Source organism: Marmota marmota, unplaced genomic scaffold, assembly GCF_001458135.2.
Source record: "Marmota marmota marmota unplaced genomic scaffold, marMar, whole genome shotgun sequence".
In the NCBI taxonomy this organism is placed as follows: Eukaryota; Metazoa; Chordata; class Mammalia; order Rodentia; family Sciuridae; genus Marmota; species Marmota marmota.
The window spans coordinates 1544601-1568386 of NW_026000108.1; the positions used below are offsets into that span (position 1 = coordinate 1544601).

Here is a 23786-nt window from a genome sequence, read left to right on the forward strand (position 1 = left end):
GAATTTGCAGGGAAATGGATGGCATTAGAGCAGATTATGCTAAGTGAAGCTAGCCAATCCCTAAAAAACAAATGCCAAATGTCTTCTTTAATATAAGGAAAGCAACTAAGAACAGAGCAGGGAGGAAGAGCATGAGAAAAAGATTAACATTATACAGGGACGAGAGGTGGGAGGGAAAGGGAGAGAGAAGGGAAACTGCATGGAAATGGAAGGAGACCCTCATTGTTATACAAAATTACATATAAGAGGTTGTGAGGGGAAAGGGAAAAATAATACAAGGGGGAGAAATGAATGACAGTAGAGGGGGTAGAGAGAGAAGATGGGAGGGGAGGGGAGGGGGGATAGTAGAGGATAGGAAAGACAGCAGAATACAACAGTCACTAGTATGGCAATATATAAAAACGTGGATGTGTAACCGATGTGATTCTACAATCTGTATACGGGGTAAAAATGGGAGTTCATAACCCACTTGAATCAAATGTATTAAATATGATATGTCAAGAGCTTTGTAATGTTTTGAACAACCAATAAAAGAAGAAAAAAAATTTAAAAAAGAAAATTATAAACTTAAATCCTTATTAGGAGATGAATAAAGTCAGAAAATCAATGATCTAAACATCCATCACAAATAGTTAGAAAATGAAAGAACAATGTATAAGTCTAAAGTAAGTAGGAAAGAAAAAATAAAGAAATTAGTAAAATAGAAAAATAATAAAGAGATTTAACAAACACATAATTGGCTCTTCGAAAAAATTGATAAAATCTATAAATCTGTAGTAAGGTTGAATAAGAATGAAAGAGAAGGCACATGGGCCTGGGGTTGTGGTGGTAGAGCGCTCTCCTAGCATACCAAGGCCCTGGGTTCGATCCTCGGCACCACATAAAAATAAAAAAATAAATTAAAGATATTGTATCCAACTTCAACTAAAAAATAAATATTAAAAAAAGAGAGAATGCACAAATTATCAGCACCAGGAATGAAAAGGGAATATTACTACAGACCCTACAGTCATTAAGATGATAAAAAAAGAGAATAATATGAGCAACTTGATACCAGTAAGTCTGGAAATTTAAGTGTAATCTGTAAAATTACTATAAAACATAATAAACCAAAACTGATACAACAAGCAATAGACCATCTGAACAGCCTCATTGTCTGTTGAATAAGTTGAATCCTGCAAAGAAAATTCCAAGCCCAGGTGATTCACAGATAATTTCCTCCAAATAAATAAACTCACTTATAAAGAACTCTTTCAGAAAATGTAAAAAAGGAAGGAACACCTCCTAACTCAAAAGTTTAAGAAAATTAAAAGAAAGAAAAGTAGTGGCCACATTGCTTCTATAGATTTAGAAGCAACATCAAATCAGCAGAAGAAAACATGATCTAGTCAATGGGGAAAAAAATCAAACCCAGTACATTGAAAATATTACATAAAAGTACAAAAAGAGCTTGTACCAATAATCATAATAAATATATACAAGTTAATTAACCAACTAAGATAAAGGAATCTATATATTGGATTTCATATTTTTAATATCATATAAAAATAAAACACACTGAAAGGTGAAAATAAAAGGGTAGGAAAGGATATACAAGGCAAATATGCTCCAAAAGACATCTTAATATGTGTAATATGAAGTTGCCATTTAAAACTTCATAGTTTTCCAAATAATTTCAACCCAATATAGATTTAAAATGTCAAATTATTAAGCATGTTTCTATATGTACCTCAACCTGTTTTGGGTATCATATTAGCTTTTCATTCTATAACTAAATACTCGAGTCAGCTAACTTTATAAGAAAAAGAGTTTTATATAGTTATGGATGCTGAAGGTCCCAATGGCATAGCATAGTCTCTGGTGAGGTTTATAAAAATATTTTGAGGCATAAATTAGGTGTTTATATGTTTATGATAGATGTATCTTGGTTTTGCTGTTTCTTTTAACAGAACATAATTTCCTTATTTATCCTTCATGATTTCTTCTTGGTTTGAGAACAATGACTCAGTGGGGCCAAGTACAACCTAAGGGAGAGGAAGGGGCTGCAAGTGGGAGGGTCATGAAGTCAACATGTTTACACAGTAGCCAAGGCTTCTCTCCAGCACACCACCCCAGCCACCAGCAACATGAATCTAGCCAGGCCTCCATCTGCCCACACAGATGGCGATGACAAAGATGAAAGAGCCAGAGGGTTCTCTCTACAGAAATTGAGGGTCCCAACCAGCTTCCCACAGGATCCATGCTGTTAAACCCAAGAGTCGCTCTTCAGTCCTTCAGGTACCTCAAATATCCGTGAAGAAGACCTGTCACACACTGTTCATCTGTGCTTACTCAGCAAACGCACTAGAGTGAACTCAAGCCCCTCTCCCTTTCTTTTATCAGGAGTAATTAATCTTCGTGGTTCTTCTTTTGCTTTCAATGCTAACAAATGAAATTCCTGAGTCTGTCCTTAAAAGTGCAGTCTTCATAATAAAAAACACTGCCCAAAGAAGAGATGAAGACCGTTGTGAGCCAATCATCAGCTGGCAGTCTGAAAGTTTGTCCACAGACCCACCCTGAACAGATGGCTCAGTGGGGGCTTCTATGTGAAAAGCCACCCTGGTTCCCTGGAAGCTACAAAATGGCATGCAGGCCTGACCTGCTGTGACCTTCTCCTTTGTGCTGCTACTCCCTGGGAAGTCTTGCAAGACTCCCAGACCTTACATGTGTTGCTGCCCGGTGAGAATCATTTCAAAGGCTCCTAGAACTTTGAGGGGTTCTTACTTTATAATTGTTTTCTTGTCCAGGGAATAATGCTAGGGCTAGCATGTCTGTATTCCCAAGCCCTATCATTATTCACAAGACTTGCTAGTCGGTAAGAAGGGGCCCAACTGGCAGCCTCCTCTCCTACTACATCCAGGACCAGTTCCATAAAAAACCTGTTGTGGGGGGGGCGGGGTTGTGGCTCAGTGGTAGAGCGCTCGCCTAGCATGCACAAGGCACTGGGTTCAATCCTCAGCACCACATAAATGTAAAATAAAGATATTGTGTCTACCTAAAGCTAAATAAATAAATAAACATTTTTTTAAAAACCCAAAAACTTGTTGTCTCTGTCAGATGGTGTTATGGTTCAGATGAGGTGTCCCCCAAAAGCTCACATGTGAGACAATGCAAGAAGATTCAGAGGACAAATGACTGCATTGTGAGAATCTTGAACCAATCAGTTAATTATGCCCTGACAGAGATTAACTGGTAACTGAAGTGTGGGTTGTGGCTGGAGGAGGTGGAAATTGGGTGTGGCTTTGGGGTATATATTTGTATCTGGTTAGTGGAGTCTCTCTCTAGCTCCTGATCACTGTGATGTGAGCTGCTTCCCTCAGACACTCTCTCCACCATGCACCATGATGTTCTATGGACTAAGACCTCTGAAACTGTGAGCCCTCAAATAAACTCATCCTCCTCTTTAGTTGTTCTGCTCAGATCCTTTAGTCACAATGGTGAAAAAGCTGACTAAAACAGATGGCTATTTCACAGATCATTCAAAAGAGTTTTTCATTTAAATTAACATCTCTTTTACCATGTAATATATTTTTATATGTATGCAGGTCTATTTATTCAATTTACTTTTTCTAATGGTCTATTTTGTATTTCAGCAGTTGTGGCCTTATATTTTAATATCTGGTGGACCTTAGTGTTCCTCTTAAAATTTTTTAATTTTTTAAACATTAATTTATTTTATGTGGTGCTGAGGGTTGAACCCAGGGCCTCACATGTACAAGGCAAGCACTCTACCACTGAGCTATACCCCCAGCCATCCTCTTAAAATTTTTATGATTATTATGCATTATTTTTATACCATAAGCTGGAGATTAGTTTGATCACTATAAAAACCTGACAGGTATTTTGGGGCATATTTATTAGGACATTTCTATCTTTAAATATCAATGTAGAGGATAAACATTTCTATAAAATTAAGCTTTCCTATCTTCTATTTTTCACTTTTCTCACATAGATTTTGTACATTTTTCTGTGTCACCACAGATATTTTATGTTTTTCATAGTGTCTTTTCTTTCATTGTACTCTCTACCTGGTTGTTTATATGTGGGAAAAGAACTTCTGTACACTAATTTGCACCTGTCCTTTTTCCAGAATGCAGCATCATCATCTTAATAGTTTTCTTTTAGTTGATATTCTTATTTTCTTAGGCTGACAATCACCAAATGATGGTTTTGCCTGTTGCTTTCCAGTGTCTACTCGTGTTTCTTTATGATGTCTCCTGAGCACTCCTAACTAGCAGCTGTGATCATTCTGAACATCATAGGGCACTTTGGTGCTTCATGCTGGAGCTGGTTTGTAGTAGAGGCTCACATGATCTGACTAATGGCCGAGATAACAGGCAGCATCAAGGCAGGATGCCAAGAGGGTCAGGAAGTCATCAAGGTGGGAGATGCAGAAGACAACAGAGTCTGGAGCTGAGGAGAGCAGGAAGAAGCTGGGGGGAAGAGGGCCACACAGTCTAGCTGGGAGAGGGAGGAGCAGAGGTGGTAGTATACTGTCTGGGAGACTCCTCCAGACTCAGTGAGTTTGAGATGTCTGTGGGATGACTAGGCAAGCTGCCCTGAGAACTGGATCCCAGGACAGGGAGGAGCTATGATGACAACAGCCATGTGTTGTCCATGATGGACCCACCCATCATTTCCTGAGGCCCCGCCAGGAGGTGGGGTGCTGGTGCTGGATACACACTTCTCCCTGTCTCACCTAACTCCTGGACACCCTCAGGATGCTGAAAGGCTTTGTTCTTTGCTCCCTTGGCCTGGTGAGCAAACTTTCCTTTCCCCTGCTGGGTTTCTTTTCCCTCCCAAGAGCTAGGCCTGACCACATTTGCAAGGAAGCTTCCTGACCTCAGGTGAGGCCACAGCATGGGATGATCTCTGAGTACCTGTCTTTCTTTAGACCTTTTAAAAACTGCTCCTAAACTTTTGATGGCATTGTGTAATGCTGCCTCCCAACACTGCAGGCTCTGTTATCTCTGCCCTAGGCACTGCCTGCCTTCTTGGCTCTACCAACACACAACACATGTGCAATACTGAAGTGGATGGTTGGATGATAGTCCGGAGAGAGATGTCCTTACTCCCATATGGTTGTCCAAGTAGTAGATGGTGCAGCTGACCTGGAAACCAGAAGGAACCAGAGGAGTGGAGAAGGTGTTCTGGAAGCCCTGGATGTGGAAAGAAGGCCCAGGATAGTCTTGGGAGTTTCTCACTAAGAGGCAGAAAAAAGTCACTAGATGTAGCTCTTGTCCTAGTGGGGTAACTTGGCTTACTAGTTGATCAGAAAGGCCCTGCCTGCTCCACTCCAGCTTGGCCCTCTTAGGGGATACCCGCCCACAAGGCTGCCCACGTGGGGTATAACTGCCCACAGTGGGGATGTCCTCTGTTCTGGGTATTCCTGCCCACATAGGCCTGCCCACATGGGGAATGCCTGCCCTCAGTGGGATGCCTTCCATCCAGGCATGTCTGCCCCAAAAGAGGTTGCCTTCTGGTCTGTTTTCCCTATGAGGAAGTCCTGTCCTTGCAGGGCAAACTCTGTGGTGTGGGATTAGGTCTGATTTAGGAGCTGGTAGAAGTCCATCAGAGCACATGTGAACCACTCTCCCATGGGCTTTATGGGAATGGAGCTGCTGAATTCCTGTTTGGATTCTGCTTCTCTGACTCCTGCCATCTTCCTCATGGGCTCCTGTGCTGGTGTCTCCTTGTGCACCTCTTAGATCACTGTAGTGTCCTGTTTCTGGGGTCTGACTTCTGCAGCTTGGCCCCCAAGGTATCACCAGAGCACAGATGATGTGTTCTGCCCCTCCCATGAGGACTGTGGCTGTGACCTTGCTGACTCTAGCTCCAGTTTCTACTTGGTCTTTCTTGGTACTTTCTCTGTGGCTCCCATTGGGGCTGTCCCCACACTTCATTGTCCTGGAAGTTTCTACAAATGGTCACTTCTTTAAATTCTTCTTAAAGTTGCAGCTGAGGGTCTCTTCTCCTTCCTGACAGGGCTCTATCACAATTCCGAGCAGGAGGCCTCCAAAGTGGTGTGAAGGGTTGATTCCCTAAGAACAGCAGGCTCAGTACAGGCTCATACAAACCGTATGGACAAGGAACCTTGGGTGCTTCCTTGGCACCTGTGCCATCTTGGGCAAGTTACTTATCAGCCTCAGGCCTCAGTTTTTCTTATCCATAATATGGGGAAGAGTAGCACCCTAGGTTTTCATTGGTATTAAATGAAATGGGCATAAAAGAATGCAAGGCAAAGAGTGAACACTCAATAAGCATTCATTACTTTTATTGATAAAGGGATAGAAAGAGGGAGAGAACCCTCCTGGGAATAGAAGTGAGGGCACACACAAGGTGCAGTCCATTGCCATCTATAAACTTTAACAATACTTCTAAGGCAACTGTTAGGACTACTCCCCCAAGCTTCTTCACTGTAGACACGTGATGTAATGCTGGATGTGGCCTAGGCTCTGGGCCTTGGCTGTAGCCCGTCAGGGATGTGCACATGTAGCCCAAAGCTTGGGTCTGAATCCCCCCTCCCCCCCTCTGATGCACTGATCATCTCATCTCCATGGGCACTGTGACAGGGCCATGGCAATCAGATGCATAAAGATGCTTTTCTCTTGGACAATGGCAAACACTTAGCCATGTTTCCCAGTGAGTGTGGGGACCATTTTCATTACAGAGTTGGCCTTCTACTTTGTGCATGTCCCCACAGTACTACTTTGGAATATGTGACCCAGAAGGCTCGGGGGCTGAAGAAGCCACTTTAAAATCAGCAATGCTTGTAGCAATGTCCAAAGGGATTAAAGGTGCCAGGGATCCAATCAACTTTTTAAAAAATATCTTATTTATTTTTATGTGGTGCTGAGGATTGAACACAGTGCCTCACATGTGTGAGGCAGGCGCTCTACCACTGAGCTATAGCCCCAGCCCTTCCAATAGACTTTTTGATAAAAGAATTTGTTATGTGGGCTGGGGATGTGGCTCAAGCGGCAGCACGCTTGCCTGGCATGCATGGGGCACTGGGTTTGATTCTCAGCACCACATTAAAAAAAAATAAAATAAAGATGTTGTATCCACCAAAAACTAAAAAATAAATATTAAAAATTCTCTCTCTCTCTTTAAAAATAAAAGAATTTGTTATACTTCCTAACGAGTAAAACTTTTTAATGATTAGCAAATATCCTTTTTAAATATATTTTTTAAATATTTACTTTTTAGTTATAGGTGGATGCAATATCTTCTTTTTTTAATATTTATGTCATGCTGAGGATCGAACCCAGTGCCTCATGCATACTAGGCGAGTGCTCTACCTTTGAGCCACAACCCCAACCCCTCCTTTTTTATCTTGAGCAACACTTTTTTGTTTTGAAGTTTAGTTTGATACTAATCTAACACATTAGCCTTCTTATATTTAGCATTTATTTTCAACCTATGTATTTATATTAATGTTTGTAAATAGTGTTATAATTGGGTCTTGTCTTTTCATCTGATAATTTCTGCTTTTTTCACACTTAAATTGTTTTATTATTAAAAATAAGAATTTTATTATTTTAGCTCTTTTCTTGTTAAATTTACATAATTGTACATTTATATGATCTGTACTTTTTAACTGGAATTTCCAGCTTATTTATTTATTTTCTGGTACTGGGGATGGAACCCAAGGCCTCACATGATAGGCCTCTCGACACTGAGCGATCTCCAGTCCAGCAGTTCATTTATGTTTAATGTTTATTGATAGTACTGAATTTAAGCTTTTCATTTTAGGATTTGATTTTTATTTATCCTATGTGCATTTTATTCTCTGTTCCTTTTTTCTTGAATCATTCTAGGTAAGTCACATTTTTTTATTTTTTTAATATCCCACTTTACCTCTTCCATTGATATTTTAGCTATACTTCTTCTGGTACTGTTTCAGAGTTTGCCTTAGAGATTAAGGTCTGTATCTCTAAGTCTTCATGGCCTGTCTCGAATGCTGTTATACTACTTCATGGATAGTGTAAGAACCTTGTGATAATATTCTTCCACTTAGTAGCAGTCTTGGCCTTTGTACTTTTGATATCTTATGTTTTACTCTACCTATGCTACAAACTTAAAAATTAGTAGATTTTGAGGAATTTAAAGTTATATGAAAATCACATATACAAGATAAAATACATAAGCTATGAAAAATAAAGACAATTATGCTTCTGTATGTGCCTTGGAAGTACCTATTCTGGCACTCTTTACTCCTTCAAGACTAAGGTTTTGTGCAGTGTCATTCTCTTCAGTCTGAACAACTTTTTTTTTTTAAAGTAATTCTACTAGGTGTAGAAGTATTAAGAAAAATTCTTTTAGATTTTGTATATCTGAAAATGTCTTTGTTTTGCCTTAATTTTTGTAATTTGCTGAATACAGACTTCTGGATTGTTTGTTTCCTTCAGCACTTCACAGCTGCCCTTCCATCATCTCCCGGCCTCCACTGTTCCTGGAAGAAGTGAGCTATAAATAGTGTAGTGGAGTCTTTGTGTACAATGTGTGTTTCCCCCCTGGTGGTTTTCATAGGTCAACCTTAATGTACCTCATATAACCCAACTGGGGCTTGTTGAGACTTTTGAATATGTATATTGATTTCCTTCAATCATTTTGGAAAGTGCCTTCCATATTTATTTTGCTCTCTCCTCTCCTTGTGAGATGTCAGATATATTTAGACTAGTCCATTTTATTTTGTAACATAGATCTTAGATTCTGCTGGGTGATGTCTACTTTTTTCTGTCGTTGAATCTCATTTTTGACATTTTATGTTTGATTGTCTTCAAGTTCATGTGTCCTTTCCTATGTTGCATCTAGTCTATTGGATTCTTCAGTTTTGAGATGGATTTTTCATCTCTTACAATCTGACCCTGTCTATAGATTTTACACTTCTATTGAAATTCACCATATCTTAACACATATCTACCTTTTCATCTACATACTTTAGCATTTTTATCATTAAAAAATTCCCTTCTGATAGTTCCAATATCTGGATCATCTCTTTGGCTGACTTTAATGACTTCTATTGATTGTATACTGTCTTGGTCATAGGACACATTTTCTTCATAGATAGATAGATAGATAGATGAAATTATATAACTATATGAAACTATTATCTATATGTTGGATATTTTGTATAAAAGAACAGTAGAGAATGAAGTTAATATTCACTTCTTAAAAAGGACTTTATACTCCTGTGAGGTCAGTAGAGTTGGGCATAAAATCAATCAGATCTGTGGTTGGGCTAGGTCTGGACTTCATTGTGATTTTAGTTTGATCCAGTTCACTACTGGTTTGAAATGTTTTGAAAGTGGAATTACAAATTCTTCTTCTATGGGGTCTGGAGAATTGCACAAATGTAGAATTTCTTGGAGTCTCCCAGCTCAGCTATCAACTTTACAGACCAGAGGAGAGCTCTGTTATAGACAAGTTGCCAGGTTTGGGGCTTGCTGGAAAGTCCACTTGCCCTCCAGTCCCATCCAACCTTTGTACTTGGTTTTGCCTCTACTAGAACACCTACATGGTTAGGTCCTCCAGTCCTTCTACCCCTGGAGCTCAGTTCTGGAGTGCCTTAGGCTGACTTCTCGCAGCTCTCCATGTCTACTCCCAGCTTTGCTGTCTGCCCCTAGTCACTTGGTAAAGACTTGTGGAGGAAGAGTTGGTGAATGGTGTGCTCTGTAGCTGGGGCTTTTTAGAATTCCAATCTTTCTCACTAGCCCATGTTAATTAAAAGTTTAGCTGGTTTATTCTCCTCCCACCAATGGGATATTCTTCCTATTCCTGCCCTCCACCAGGGATGAGAAAAGCCATGGTTTCTTCTTTTCTATGAATGGTTTGTAACTTTTTGGTACACTTAGCTGTATCCTCAGCTCTCAAGTTCAGAGAAACTGATTTACTCATCTTGACTGATTAGGTTAGAGCAACAATCTCTTGTGGGTTTTGTATATCTTCACTAAAAATTCGTCCAATAATTTCCCCATGAAATTAAAAGTTTATAAAACTAAAACAGCCATGTTTCAGAACATTTTGTTCAGTATAGGATGAGGTGTGCTTAAAGAGTGAGGTACAAGGGAAGTCATGTTGCCTTGCAAGGGGATAAGACCTATGTCCTCCATCATGTGGCTGTGTGACCCAGGGCTATGGTCAATCTAACAGAGCCTCTTTCCAAAGTTGCTCTTGCCTTCTAGGCAGAAGGCATCTCAGGTAACCAGTCACTGAAAGTCATTCTAAAGTACCTGGAGCACTTGTAAGATTCTCTGTAATGCTCATCTGCTTACTTGGATGGCATGAAGTTTAGTAAAAGTAACTAAGAAGCAGACAGGAAGTGGTATGTGATATTATGTTGATGGAGACATATCCAAATATTGACATGAATTTTTGGTAAGAACTTAGTATTTCTGCCAGGCATGGTGGTGTACGCCTGTAATCCCAATCAGGAGGATTGCAGGTTCAAGACCAGCCTCAGCAACTTAGTGAGGGTCTGTCTCAGATACAAAATAAAAAAAAAAAAAACTAGGAATATGGCTCAGTGGTTAAGGAAATAAAAAAGAAAAAGAAATTCTTATTTATTTATACAACATGTCTATCACATTGTAACAAGGGTCTACTCCATGTCATCTGCTCTCTGTAATTCAAGGGTACAGCCCCAGTATACAATTGGAACAAGGCTGTGGCAGAGAAAGGAGAGGAAAATGGAGATGTGTTGTTTCTTAATTTTCTACCCAACAGTGACACAAATTGTTTCCACTCACATGTCTCTGGCTAAAGCAAGTCACATGGCCATGTGAGTCAATGGGGAAGGAAGTATTCTTCCTTTAGAGAGAACTAACAAATATTTTTGAAAAATATTTCAGTCTACCTCAATCCACTCTTCTGATCACAAACACTTGCACCCCTCCCCCTTACACACAAAGAAATATTCATCACTTTACCACAGTGACAACCTAAAGTCCCGTCCAATGAGAGCCTGTGAACCAGGATTCAGGATCCTGTGATCATTTTTTTGTCAGGGCCTGATGCGCAAGCCCATCTACTGCTCCACATGTGGACAAGGACAGGGACAGGAAAGCCATGATAAACATCCCATTTAAAAAGGGAAGAACAGAGACCCAGCATCACTGGTCCCTAGCACCTTTGGATTCTCACTAAGTGGAAGTGGAGGGCCTTGGTTAGTCCCTGAAGCTGTCCCCTTGGGAATCTATTCCTAGCCCATCACTCTCCGTGGGTTTTTGCTCCATTTTTTGGACTTCTTTTCCATTGCCCTTCTTGGTTTTGTGTAAAAGGACAATGTAGAAGCTGCTTTCCTTGGGGAATGAGCCCGATTCCCAGACTGATTCTTGCCTTCCGAAGACTCGGGGTCCAAGTGTTGCTTTAAGCATCAAATAATCATAGAATATTTCAGCTTGGATTGGTGATTCTGTGGGAAGTACAGCTCTCAGAAACAGAATCAGTTCCTTCCACTTGACTTTGGTCAGCTCCATGCTCCCTGAGACACATCCACAACTCATTTAGAGATGTGTCCTCTCTCCAGATTTCATTGCAGGAACCTTGAGTTATTGGGAGTTTGTGGGAAAGGCACAAACTTTTAATGCTTTCTATTCTTTTCTTTCCATAGATGTACAAATATAAGGATTTTGGGTGCTACCTTAATTGTTTCAGATGTGTTAGCAACAGGCTTCAGGGTCACTCACACCTTTGATTATTTGAGTGTGATATATATATATATATCTGTGGTAGATGGACATGATACTTTTATTTAATTTATTTATTTTTATGTGGTGATGAGGATTGGACTCAGTGCTTCACATACGAGGCAAGCTCTCTACCACTGAGCCACAACCCCAGCCTGATTTGTGTGTTTTAATTTACAGACCTTTTAAAACTTATCTTTCACTGGGTGAAGATGAAAATCATTGACATATTCCAACTTTCTGGAATCTCATTATTCCCTTTCATTCCTACTCATATACTGGCACTTCTTTTCCAAGTTTGTCCTTCTTCATTGTCACATGCAGACAATAGCAATCCAAGCATGTGCTAGCATTTTGTTGGCCCAGCTCTGCCTAAAGCCACAAGCTCATTAGGGTTATTATCTGCCCTACAAATAATCACAGTGATTAGTTATCACATTTTATTGGATGCCATCTTTTAGCCTCCAATAGACATATTGCAGCCAGTACCATGTTTTAGGATTTGATACAGCAGGCCATAAGTCACCAACTCCTAAGATCTCATGATTATCTAGCGGTGGGAGTGGGAGGGCAGCTCTGAATTCTCCCGATTCTTGTGTCCCTGCTTTTTCTCTGGCACCCGTCTGTCAATTTGCGGCTTCACAGATGATTTCCACTACTCCTCCCAAATTCCATCTTTTTTGGGGGGGCACAAGGGATTTAACTCAGGGGTACTTGACCACTGAGCCACATACCAGCCCTATTTTTAGCTTTCGCTGAGGCTGGCTTTGAACTCACGATCCTTGTGCCTCTGCCTCCCAAGCAGCCAAATTCCATATTTATATAACTTTGTAATCTTAAAGGCTTTTCAAAGAAGTTGTTACTTTTTGATAATGTTACTAAATATTTCAGAATACTTGCCTTTCTGCCTTTTGTGTTTCAAACAATAAGGCTTTTAGAAGGAACAAACATTTTTATGTGTAGTTGATCTGTCTTTTTTACCATGTACTATTCTAGTCCTCTGTTTAGAACATAAAAATCATTTCCACAGCAACTAATTATACTGTAAGTCACAAATGCAGAATTACTACTGCTGGTAGGAAATTAGAGGCAACCATAATACAAATATTAAAAGCTCTTATTTCTGAAGGTCTCCCAAACACTAATAAGAGCTAATAAAATGCAGGGAAGACATACAAAATATCCAGTGTAGACATGTGCTCTTCAAGCTGTCTTTGTGCATGATCAGCCTGACATGAATCTGAATACAATTCTTTTCTGCCACGTGTATTATGCCTTTGTCAAAAAACAGTTGAGCATATTTGGTGAGTCTATTGTTGACTCCTCTTTTCTGTTCCATTGATCTATGTGTCTATCTCTCTGCCGCACATTAAGTCTATCAGGAAGTAATTCCTCCCAGCTCATTTTTCGTCAAGATTGTTTTAGCTTTTCTAAGGTCTGTGCCTTTTCATACACACTTTAGAATAAGCTTTTCTGTGTCTATGTACACCTTGCCTGAGTTTTAAATAAACTAATAAACCACATTACAAACCTATGGGTCAATTTAGGGAGAACTGACACATTCATATGTCAAATCTTCTGTACCATGAACACAATCTCTCTCTTCTTTTCATTTTTTAAAATTTTTTCAGTTATTGATGGACCTTTATTTTATTTATTTATTTATATGTGGTGCTGAGAAGTGAACCCAGTGCCTCACACGTGTGAGGCAAGCCCTCTACCACTGAGTCACAACCCCAGCTCTACAATATATCTATTAATTTAGTCTGTAGTTTTGTTCTACTTTTCAACTTTCTTTGTCTGGTTTGGCATCAGGATTAACACTAGCTTCACAAATGAATTGGGATCCTTCCTGTTCTGTTTTTTGGATTAGGTTGTATCACTTAACTTATCTTTAGATACTGGATAAGATCCTCCCATGAAGTCATTTGGACTTGGGGTTTTCTTTTTAGGAACTTTCAGTTATAAATTCAATTTCTTTAATAATTACAGGAATATTCAGGTTATCAGTTTCATTCAAGTTAGGCTTTGGTAGTTTGTGGTTGTCAAGAAACTGGTTTTTTGAAAACAATTTTGCTTCCAATATTCCCTTATCACCTTCTGAGACAAGAGCTGTGGGACAGTGGGAGGAGCTGCACAGGGAAACACCAGGCAGAGAGGAGGCACAGTTAGGAACTTGAACCTCACTTAGGTAAGAGGGTCCTCTTTTAAGATTGAGAAAAGGGTAGAGATCTGTGAGACAACAGAAATGTTTGGAGTGGCTGACGAGACCAGGTCCCTCTCAGGTTGATGACCTTAATGTCACATGAACTCAATCATTCCCACTTTACGACTTTCCCCAGTGCCTGGGCTGCAAGACTGGGAGGTGGCATGGGCATCACCCAGGACTAGAAACCAGCAACCATGGAGGAGAAGACAAAAGAACACTGAGTCCAAAGGGGGCAGCCATTGGGGCTGAGTGCCAAGGAGAGGGGGTCCATGCAGTTCTTCACCTGCTGTCTATCCCCAGGCCTGACTAGGTGTCCAGCACCATCAGGCATACACAGTCGGGGCCCTTAGAGCTCAGCATGGTGCAGAGGAGAGACAAATAACAACGACTGCAGCCCCACTGTGTGACAGGTACAGGGCGGGAGGTGTGGGGGGTAGGGCTGGACGGCTGAGCACAGGAGTAGGGCAGTGGGGACCAAGCATACGTCTGGGGTGCCCAGAGGTAGGGAGCTTAGGCCAGAGAGGACACAGCCAGGGCAGAAACCACTGGGTATGGAAGGAGAGAGTTGCAGAGGGTCCAGAGCAAGGCCAAGGAGGAAGGTGAAGGTTGGGACAGGAGAGGAAGTCCCTGAAGATGGCAGATGGCTGGACTTTGGTTGGAGCTTATGAGCTGCACTTGGCTCCTGATGGTTCTGTACTCCACAGAGTCATATCCATCATGTCCATCCAGGACCCCTCTTTTGGGCTTGGCAAATATTCCATTATTCCTTGGTTTTGCTGCTTTGCCTGATGTTCCAAACAAACACATTTCTACAACTATCCACACTTAAGTCCATCTTAGTGCACAGTAATTTTCTCACTCCCTACCACCTTCTCATAAAATATTTCCTGAATTTTATTATTCAAATGAAAGTCCTGTAGCACTGGTATTTTTGGAAAATGCACAGAAAAGTATGAACTCTGCACTATCCACTCATTTATTTGAGAAAACTTCCGTGAGCCCCCTGGCTTGGTAGAGCACATCAGTGGATGACATGTGTGGACAGAGAGCAGCAGAGCTGGGGAAGGTCAGGATGGTGCCAGGGAAGCCCCCAGTACATGCCTAAGGGTAGGCTTAGATAAGGCTAGGGAGAGCTTCCAGAGCCCAGGGGAAGGAAAGGCCCCAGTGAGACAGGTGGCTGGTATACTGGGGCCCAGCCAGGGAGGACCAGAAAGTAGGTGGCCATGGGGCCAGAAAGCAGCCAGTATACCTGTCCTGGACAATGGGAGATGGCCTTGCCTCTGTGGAGCTCATATGCCTCCAGGAGGGCTGTGACAAAAAAGAGTGTGAGGAGGAAGCACAGGGCCCTATGTGGGGAGAGCCTTCCTGGAACTGACCTCTCTAATAATCCTGAGATAAGCAAATAACAGGAGATAAGGTAGGAGAGGTGGGAGGAGGGCCACAGTGGGGCAGCCTGAAGGAGAGGACCAAGGTGAGAAAAGGGGGTACCTGAAGCTGCTCAGAGAAGGAACAGTGATGGCAGGCACAGCAAGCTTCCAACAGCTAGCCCACTCTGCCCTCCTCTTCCTCATAGCAAAATCCTAACTTTGTGCAGATAGTGATGTATCTGGGCCAATAAAACCTGAGGCCAACTGTCTCCAGTACTTTATGAGACAGACCAATTCAGGCATGGACAGCCAATGGAGCCTATCACTCCTGCCCACCTCACCCAGCCTTGACACTTGCTCTCCTTGGCCCCCGCCCCCAGCCCTGGGCTCCCCTTTCTTCCTGTGTGTATGTATTTCCAACATTCCTATCACATTCTTCTCAGTGGTGAAGATCCATCAGTTCTTTCAGAATTAGGAAGCTCTTGGCACCCTGGCTATCTACATCTTTTCAAAATGATTAACTACTAGAGAAAAACTGAATTTCTTTCTTATGAAAATAGCATTGGAATAACTTCACACTTTTAAACTCATGTTAGCATTCCTAGATCTGATGATATTGTGGCTCAATATCTTACCACTGTGAAGCCAGGGTAGAAAACACATCATCTCTTTCAGATTCCTGGAATAACTTCAAAAGTTCTGGATCTCCAGATAAATGCGCAAGAATGCGCAATTCAATCTGTGAAAAGTCTGTGAGACAGAGCTTTGTGTCAAATGGGAATTCACCAAGGATGCCCTGCTGTTGCTCACCCAGCCACCCTCAGATTGCTTTCCCTATCCAGGGTTGAACTTAACATCCCCACCTCCAAGGGCTAGACTCCTCTGGTCATATGATCACCCAAGTGTCACCTCTGTGTCAGCTGTCTGAAGACACCCTTTGCCTTCTGGGAGGCCAGCAAGGCCTCCCTCCAGGACAGGAGTGTTTATTTGTTACTTCATTCAGTGCACACATCATAGTTAGTAAGAGCCTTCTATGCAGGCTGTGCTCTTGGGTTGCATTAATGAGCAAAATAGCCAAGTTCCCTACCCCATGGAGCTCACATTCTCAAGGGGGACAGTTTGAGTTACTTGGTATGTCAGAAGGGGAGAAATGAAACGGAAAACACAGACCAAGGTAAAACGATTCGGTCTGGGCATGAGTGGTGTGTGTGTGCAGGCAAGTGCTAATGTGAACAGTCAGTTCCCCAATTTGTAGACACTTGTAGACCTAGACCTCACCAAGAAAGGGACGCTGAGCGATATGTGAGGAGGCAAAGCGGGAGCCCAGAGGCATCTGGGAAGTAGAGGAATAACATATGACCAGCAGCCAATGTGGCTGCCTGGAGTGAGCAAGGGGTGGGAGCTGAGATGAGGACTGAGGAAGGCAGCAGGTTGAGTAGGCCATGCAGGGTGTGTGTCATCTAGATATGGCAAAGTGCAGGGACCCTAGAAGCCAAAGACCTATTATTATTTACTGGGCACAAATTTACCTTAGGATTTAATTGAAGAAATTAATTCTGTAAGTACCTTTGAATTATTCAATTTGTAAATATTTGAACTGCATGAAAACACAATGAGTGAGCTACAGTGGTACAGATTATCCTCCATTGTTGCTAGCACATACCTGCTGCTAGGAAGATGTGGCCCCTGGAGGAAACAAGCAGGGTTCTTGGGGAGATGGTGAAAGTCTCATCTTCTTTACCTAAATTGTCATTGCAAGAGCACATAGTGAGTTTGGTTGTGAGTGCACTTGAAGATATTCCTCAGTGTAGAGTTATTTTAATACCACCCAAAGTTAAGAGTTTAGATTCTTAATTCTTACAACTATTTTTATTAATGTAATTTAAAAGAACATTATTACATAAAGCTAGTGAGATTTTCTTGTTGAAATTTCCTGTTTTTTTTTTCTAGAGGTTTTGACAAAGGGAAAAGCCAAATATTGATGCCTGAACATTCTAGTAAAAGTGCTCGAGACTCTGAGTTTCACTGTTAGATCTATGCAGGGCCATGCAGTTGTGATTTTCCCACTGGAGAAATCTGAAAATGGCATAAGAGGCAGAGTGGCTGGTGGTCACCTTCCATGGACTCTGTTTGAGTGTAAACATTTATGTTTAGAAAGGGCCATTTGTGGTGCTTCATTGTGTGCCCACAGCCCAGGGGGAAGCACTGGCCCTGAAACAAAAGGTTGGGAATGGGCAACACAGCACCAATTTGTCCAATTGGAGCTTCCCTTTCTCAGAAATGTGAACATCAGCATTACAGTAGAATAACTCAAGAGAAAAAAAATTTGTGTGTGCTTTTATAAATATTTCCAGTAATTTTCAGACTTTAATAAAAGCCAGTGCTACTGTATGTAAGTTCTTTTTTTCTTTATCAGGAAGTTGGTGAGAGAGAGATAGTAGGAGGGGAGTTATAATTACTATCTATTTTAACTTGTAAGCTGCTAAAAGGGAGGTCCCATATCACATCAGCTACTCTTTATTTTTTCAATGTATATTTAAATCCTGGTCATGCAAACAAAGGAGAACTTCAGCAAAGTGGAGCAGTTAGTTATAGAAAAACAATTATAAAACACTTCTAAGTTTTAAATATGTTACCCAAGATTTTAGTAAGGCAGAAAGAAATATTACCTTTAAAATTCAGAGGCTTAGCAATTTGAATTGAGTGCTTGGAAATACCCTGGATATTCTGTTAATAATAACAGGAAAATAGCTTTAGCTAAAATATATATTCTTAAATTAATATGTACCATTTAAGGGTATTTAAAATGCAATAATATTTTATTAAACATGAACAAAATAAGCAATGCCAATGTTTCCTGCCTATTAACATTTACTACATTAATATGAAACACAGTTTTGGGGGAGATGCTACTAAGTACAGTCAGTAAATCTGAGAATAGCTCTTACTGGCTGTGTGAACCTTATTGTAATTACATGCAATATCTTTCACAACAACCCAAATCATGAAATCTATATATTGTTCTTTTATTTAAAAGCATACATTAAGATGAAAATTCTGGCCTCTGCCCCTAGTCTCCCCTCCCCTGCTGCCCTACGCACTCGTTGGCTACCTCCATCTCAGCCCCTCTGTGGCTGGCAGTGGGTGAAGCTGCATCCCCTGCGAACCCCAGAGGGCCATTTGTCAAGCACCACTGCTCTGTACCTTTACACCTGGGGTAAAGAGCAGTAGCTTCTAGCCTGTTCCCACTATTCTAATCATGAGAATTTCTGTTACAATCCTTCTTGATCCTTGGCAGGACAGTAAATGACACCCACTTTGTCTAGACATGAAATCCTTTTGGTGCAACTTGGTCTTGACCCCCTGATTATATCTGATGAATTCTTCCACAGTGGGAACTGCTGAGCATCAAAGCCCTGCTGTCTTATAGGGACGCATTTTAATGTCCAAATGCTTCTTAGTAAGGGTGCAGTTAAAAGTGGTCTCAAGGAAATTTAGAAAATATGTTGGCTCTTAAGCAATTTGGGAAATGCAAATCAAAATTACACTGAGATTTCATCTCACTTCAGTTAAAATAGTAATCATTAAGAATACAAATAATAATAGATGCTGGTGAGGATTTGGGAGAAAAAGAAAAACTTTTATATTATTGGTGAGATTGTAAATTAAACCATCATGAAAACAAGTATAGAGGTGCTTCAAAAGACTAGGAATGGAACCACCATACAACCCAGTTAGCCCACTCTTTGTGGTATTTATCCGGAGAACCAAAATTAGCATAGTGATACATGCATACCATGTTTATAGCAACACGATTCACAATAGTCAAGTTATGGAACCAGCCAATGTATTTATCCACAGATAAATGAATTAAGAAAATCTAAAAATGCAGTTTTTATATTTAAAAACATAAAAATGCAGGTTTTTTTTACAGTTTTTACTTGGCCATGAAGAAGAATGAAATTATGCCATTTGAAGGAAAATGGATTGAATTTAAGAGCATTATACTATATTAAGTGAAAGTGGAGCCAGAATCAGAGAGTCAAGGGAAATACGTTTTCTCTCATGTGGGAAAACTAAAGAGAAAAAGCAAAAAACGGGGGCAGGGAGCTCATGAAATTAGAAGGGAGACCAGTAGAACAGAGGAAGGGAATCCTGGGAAAGGAGCAGGGGAAGAAAAGGGAAGGTACTGAGGGACAAAATTGATATTGATTTTTAGTTTTTTAAAATGTTATATGTCACAGTGAATCCCATTATTATGTATAATGATAATGTCCCAATTAAAAATATGTTGAACAGAATGAAAAAGAAAATACAAAATGTCAAAATTCATGGAATGTAATTGAAGCAGTACTTAGAGGGAAATTTCTAACAATATATGTGTTGAAAAAGAATAAAGATCTCAAATAAAGATTCTACCTCTAGAAACTATGAAAAAAGAGTAAATTAATTCCAATATAAGTAAAATAAAAATAATTAAAGCTTAGATTAAATTAAAAATAGACATCAATAGAGAAAAATCAGTGAAACCCAGAACTGGTAACAGAACAATAAAGCTTAAAAACTCTAGTCAAACTGTTCAAGGAAAATATAAGATTAAAAAAATGACCAGTTTCATGAATGAAAGGGAGTTATCACTACAGATTCTACAGAGATTAAGGACACTAAAAAAATATCATGAGCCATGACATGCTCATACATTGGGAAACTCAGAGGAAGATGGATGATTCCTTATGTGAATGACCAAAATTAATTCAAAATTCAAAATCTGAATAAACTACATATATTACAGATATTGAATTAATAGTTAAAAAGCCTTCCTAAAAAGAAAATTCCAGGCCCAGATGAAAGATAAGTCTTAATTCTTATAGTTTTTATGTTGCTTCAATACCCATTTTGAATTTGTTTACCTTTCTCATATCAGAAGCAGAACTTGGTCAACCTCGACAGTTTCCAGTTCTCTGCCTCCTTTCAGTTGTTCAAGATGCTTGACCCAAGCATCTACCTTATACAACCATTTCATGGGAGCTGCTTCCCTAGGAGGCAGCTAGATGTTTAACTCACCCCAGTGACCCTTACCCTCTTACAGACTGTGAAGATAGGCCACAGTGACCACCTCTGCTCCTAGCATGACTCCATAGAGCTTGTGCCTTCTTGCTCCAGACTCACCAATAAGAGATCTTTCCTTGGGGCATCTGCTTGGGTAATGCCCTGAACCCTAACAAAGGTTTCGACCGGCAAGTCTCTTTCCGTCTGTCTCCACCACTGCCAGTTGAACATTCCAAAATATATGAACAACTAAAAATGCCCTGAGCAATGAGAGGTACTTCTATTATGGTGGAGTGAGGAACATGTTTATTCTAAAATGTCAGTATTTACTCATTGATTACCAATGCTGGACATCAGAAAAAAAGAAAAACACCAACCAACATCACTCATAAACAATGACAGAACAAACCTCAATCAAATAGTAGCAAACTGAGTTCAGCAACACAGAGAAAGAATTACATACCATGGCCAAGTAGGAGTTATCTTGGGAATGCAAGATTGGCTTAAAATCCAGAAATAGCTAATGTGATAAGTCATATTCACAAAATAAAAGATAAAAGATAAATTATCTCAATAGAACAGAAGGAACAACAACAAAATCCAACATTCAGTCACATGAAAATATCTCTAAGAAAAGAAAGGAATTTTTTTGACCTAACAGCACCTGTGAGATTTACTCCCTATGAGTAACTTTGGCAGCTGACGCTGCTGTACAAGGCAGGCCTGTCTCCCGTCTGTTAGCATGCCACACCAGCATCAAGCCAGACTGTGGCTGACAGGGAGGCTCTGGGAAGCACTGTGCTGCAAGGATCACTAGTGGACAGGAGCCCAACTCCTGATGCCTTTCCCGGAGCACACGACACGTTTGCCTTCACGAGAGCTGCTCCACAGTGAAAGAGGAATACATGTTTCCTATTTGCCCAGAGAAAGTAGTAAAGTTTAAATTTATTGTTCTCAAATGAGTTATGAAGGAAGACATTTAATAATTAAATGTCAACTTCTATGTTTTTATAATATAACAAATAAATGAAACCTCACAAAATGTCTAATTTATGTAGTGCACTTTGCTATATATGATGTGTACTTTGAACATCTTAAGAGAAAATATGTTTTATTCTTTGGCCACATGGCAAAAATGTCATCCTGAGAAAGTTTTATATTTACCTTCCACAATGGCTGACAGAAATCAACCCAATCTGTAGGCACCACAAGCCTCAAAAAGCATTTCTCTGTTATCCTCAATGTCCATTCTGTTCCTGGCGGCTTGCCGAGGTGCAAATGGCAGATTTGGTATCCACTACAACAGAGCACTTCAGCCAGTGACCAGTGTCTTACTGTTGGCTGACAGGGTGTGGACATGCCATGCAAACCAGGCAAATGCCATGCACCCCAACTCAAGACTAGAGCCACACAAAATCACTGAAGCAGAGAAAGTGTCTTCAGTCCGTGTCCCTCTACGAAGTGCCTCCAACATGTCTAGAGACCAGAGCTATTAAAATTAAATAATCCGCTCTTAAAAATAGAACCAGATTTTGTTGTGTGTGTTAAGAATACTACCAAAATTGTCTATCATGTTCAGAATTTTTTCAACAAAAATGCATTTTTAACAGTTTTAGAGAATTGTTGTGAAGTCAGTTCAGAGTTCTGACTACCCCAAAGAGTTCCCTCATCCTTGCCACGTTACAGTGAACTAAACTTGGCACTTTTTCCAGATCCCATCATTTTTACAGGATGCCCTTTTCTGCTTAACCACATGACATTTGGTCATCACACCCCTCAGGTTCCTCCCAGCTGCGACAGCTTCTCAGACTTGCCTTGCTTTTTGAGGATTGGTCAGGCAAAGTGTCCCTCGGTTTGGAGCTGTTGTGATTTTTTTCTCATAGTGATGGTGGGATCATGGGTTATTTGGAGGAAGACCACAGAAGGAAGGTGCCATCTCATCATGTCACATTAAGTGAACACACTATTGACAAGACCTGTGGCCATTGACATTGATCACCAGGATGAGGCAGTTCTCTAGGCCTCTCCAGCATAAAGTGGCTTTTTTATTTTCCCCTTTCCTACACTGTTCACTTGGCAAGCAGGTCACTAAGCAGGGCCCACGCTTAAGGTGTCACACAAAGCATTTTTTTTGTGTCTGATGAAAGACAAAGAGAAAGAAGGGTGTGTTTGCCACAATTAATGACAAACCAGTACTGATACATTATAATGAACAAAAGTGAGATTTCACTTAAATCTCCTTTGTTTTTAACTAATGTCCTTTTTTCTTTCTTTCTTTTTTTTTTTGTTCCAGGATCCCAGCGAGGTCGCCAAGCTGCATTGAATCATAACCTCTTCCAGGACTCCTTTTAGCTGTGGTACTTTATCAGACATCTTTTTTTTTTTTTTTTCCACAAAGACCTTGACAGTTTTGAGGAGCACTGGGCAGGTATTTTGTAGAGTGTCCTCACTTGGTATTTGTCTGAGTTTCTCTCCTGATTACACTGGGGCTCCGGGACTGGGGAGAAAAAACACAACTGTAAGGTGCCTGCCATGCTCATCTCGTCACATCAAGGGCACACTGTCATCACTTTGGATGTCGAACTCGATAGCTGGGCCAAGCTGGTTTCTGACAGGTTTCCCCTGTGTGAAGCTATTATTTCTCACTCTTTCCATACTGTTCATTTTGGAAGGAAGACAGTAAGCATGGCCCATACTACTAGAGTGAGGGGTTACATCCACCGCCTTGAGGACAGAGTACCTACAGAACTTATTTGACATCCTTCTGCAAGAGAGATTTATTTATTCTTTCTTATTTGTTTATTCACTTGTTTATATCGATATGGACTCATGGATATTTATTTTATGCTTTGGATCATATCCCAATGCTACTTTGTTATTTAGATTGTTCATACTTTAGCCATTGAGATCTCTTTCAGTCAGCTCCTGTGTCCCTCTGGCCCAATCTATTTTTACCTTTAAACATTTTGTTACTTTCTGGTAGTACAAGACATCCCAGCCCCATCTAATATGCTTTCTGCCCAGTCCTAGAATCAGCCCTCTTCCCCTGGAGCCCTAGTCTCTTGATCAGAAAGTGATGTTAGATGACAGGACCTAGTTGCTGGGTGCTGGGTGTGCTTAACTGCTTCTAGATCCTCTCAACCAACAGAGAAAGGAAATACAGGTGTGGGCTGATCTATGTGTACACATATATCTCTAAGTACTTCCATATGTAGCCATCCGTATCTACATGAAGTTCATCAACATGATTTCACACCAGTGTCTCCAATTCTAACCCACTGCCACACAGATCATTCTAACAGTGAGAAGCCTGGTTACCACCATCTACCATCCATCTATTTAGCTATTAATCCAGAGCACATGCAGAGTGTATCAGAATTGTTAATGTATACCCCAGGAAAACAATTTTATCAACTAGTGTAAGTGACTATG

The 23786-nt window shown here is 40.5% G+C and overlaps 1 protein-coding gene across 1 annotated transcript in view; it reads right to left on the reverse strand.

The window, feature by feature from the left end:
* Poln (DNA polymerase nu) overlaps positions 1-23786 on the reverse strand; it is a 165144-nt gene that overhangs the window by 43543 nt on the left and 97815 nt on the right. The window contains exons 16-18 of the mRNA XM_048784045.1: positions 17975-18032; positions 16969-17046; positions 15941-16055 (exon numbers count right to left, since the gene is read on the reverse strand). Coding sequence (XP_048640002.1) covers positions 15941-16055; positions 16969-17046; positions 17975-18032 — 251 coding nt within the window. The remainder of the gene's footprint in view (positions 1-15940; positions 16056-16968; positions 17047-17974; positions 18033-23786) is intronic.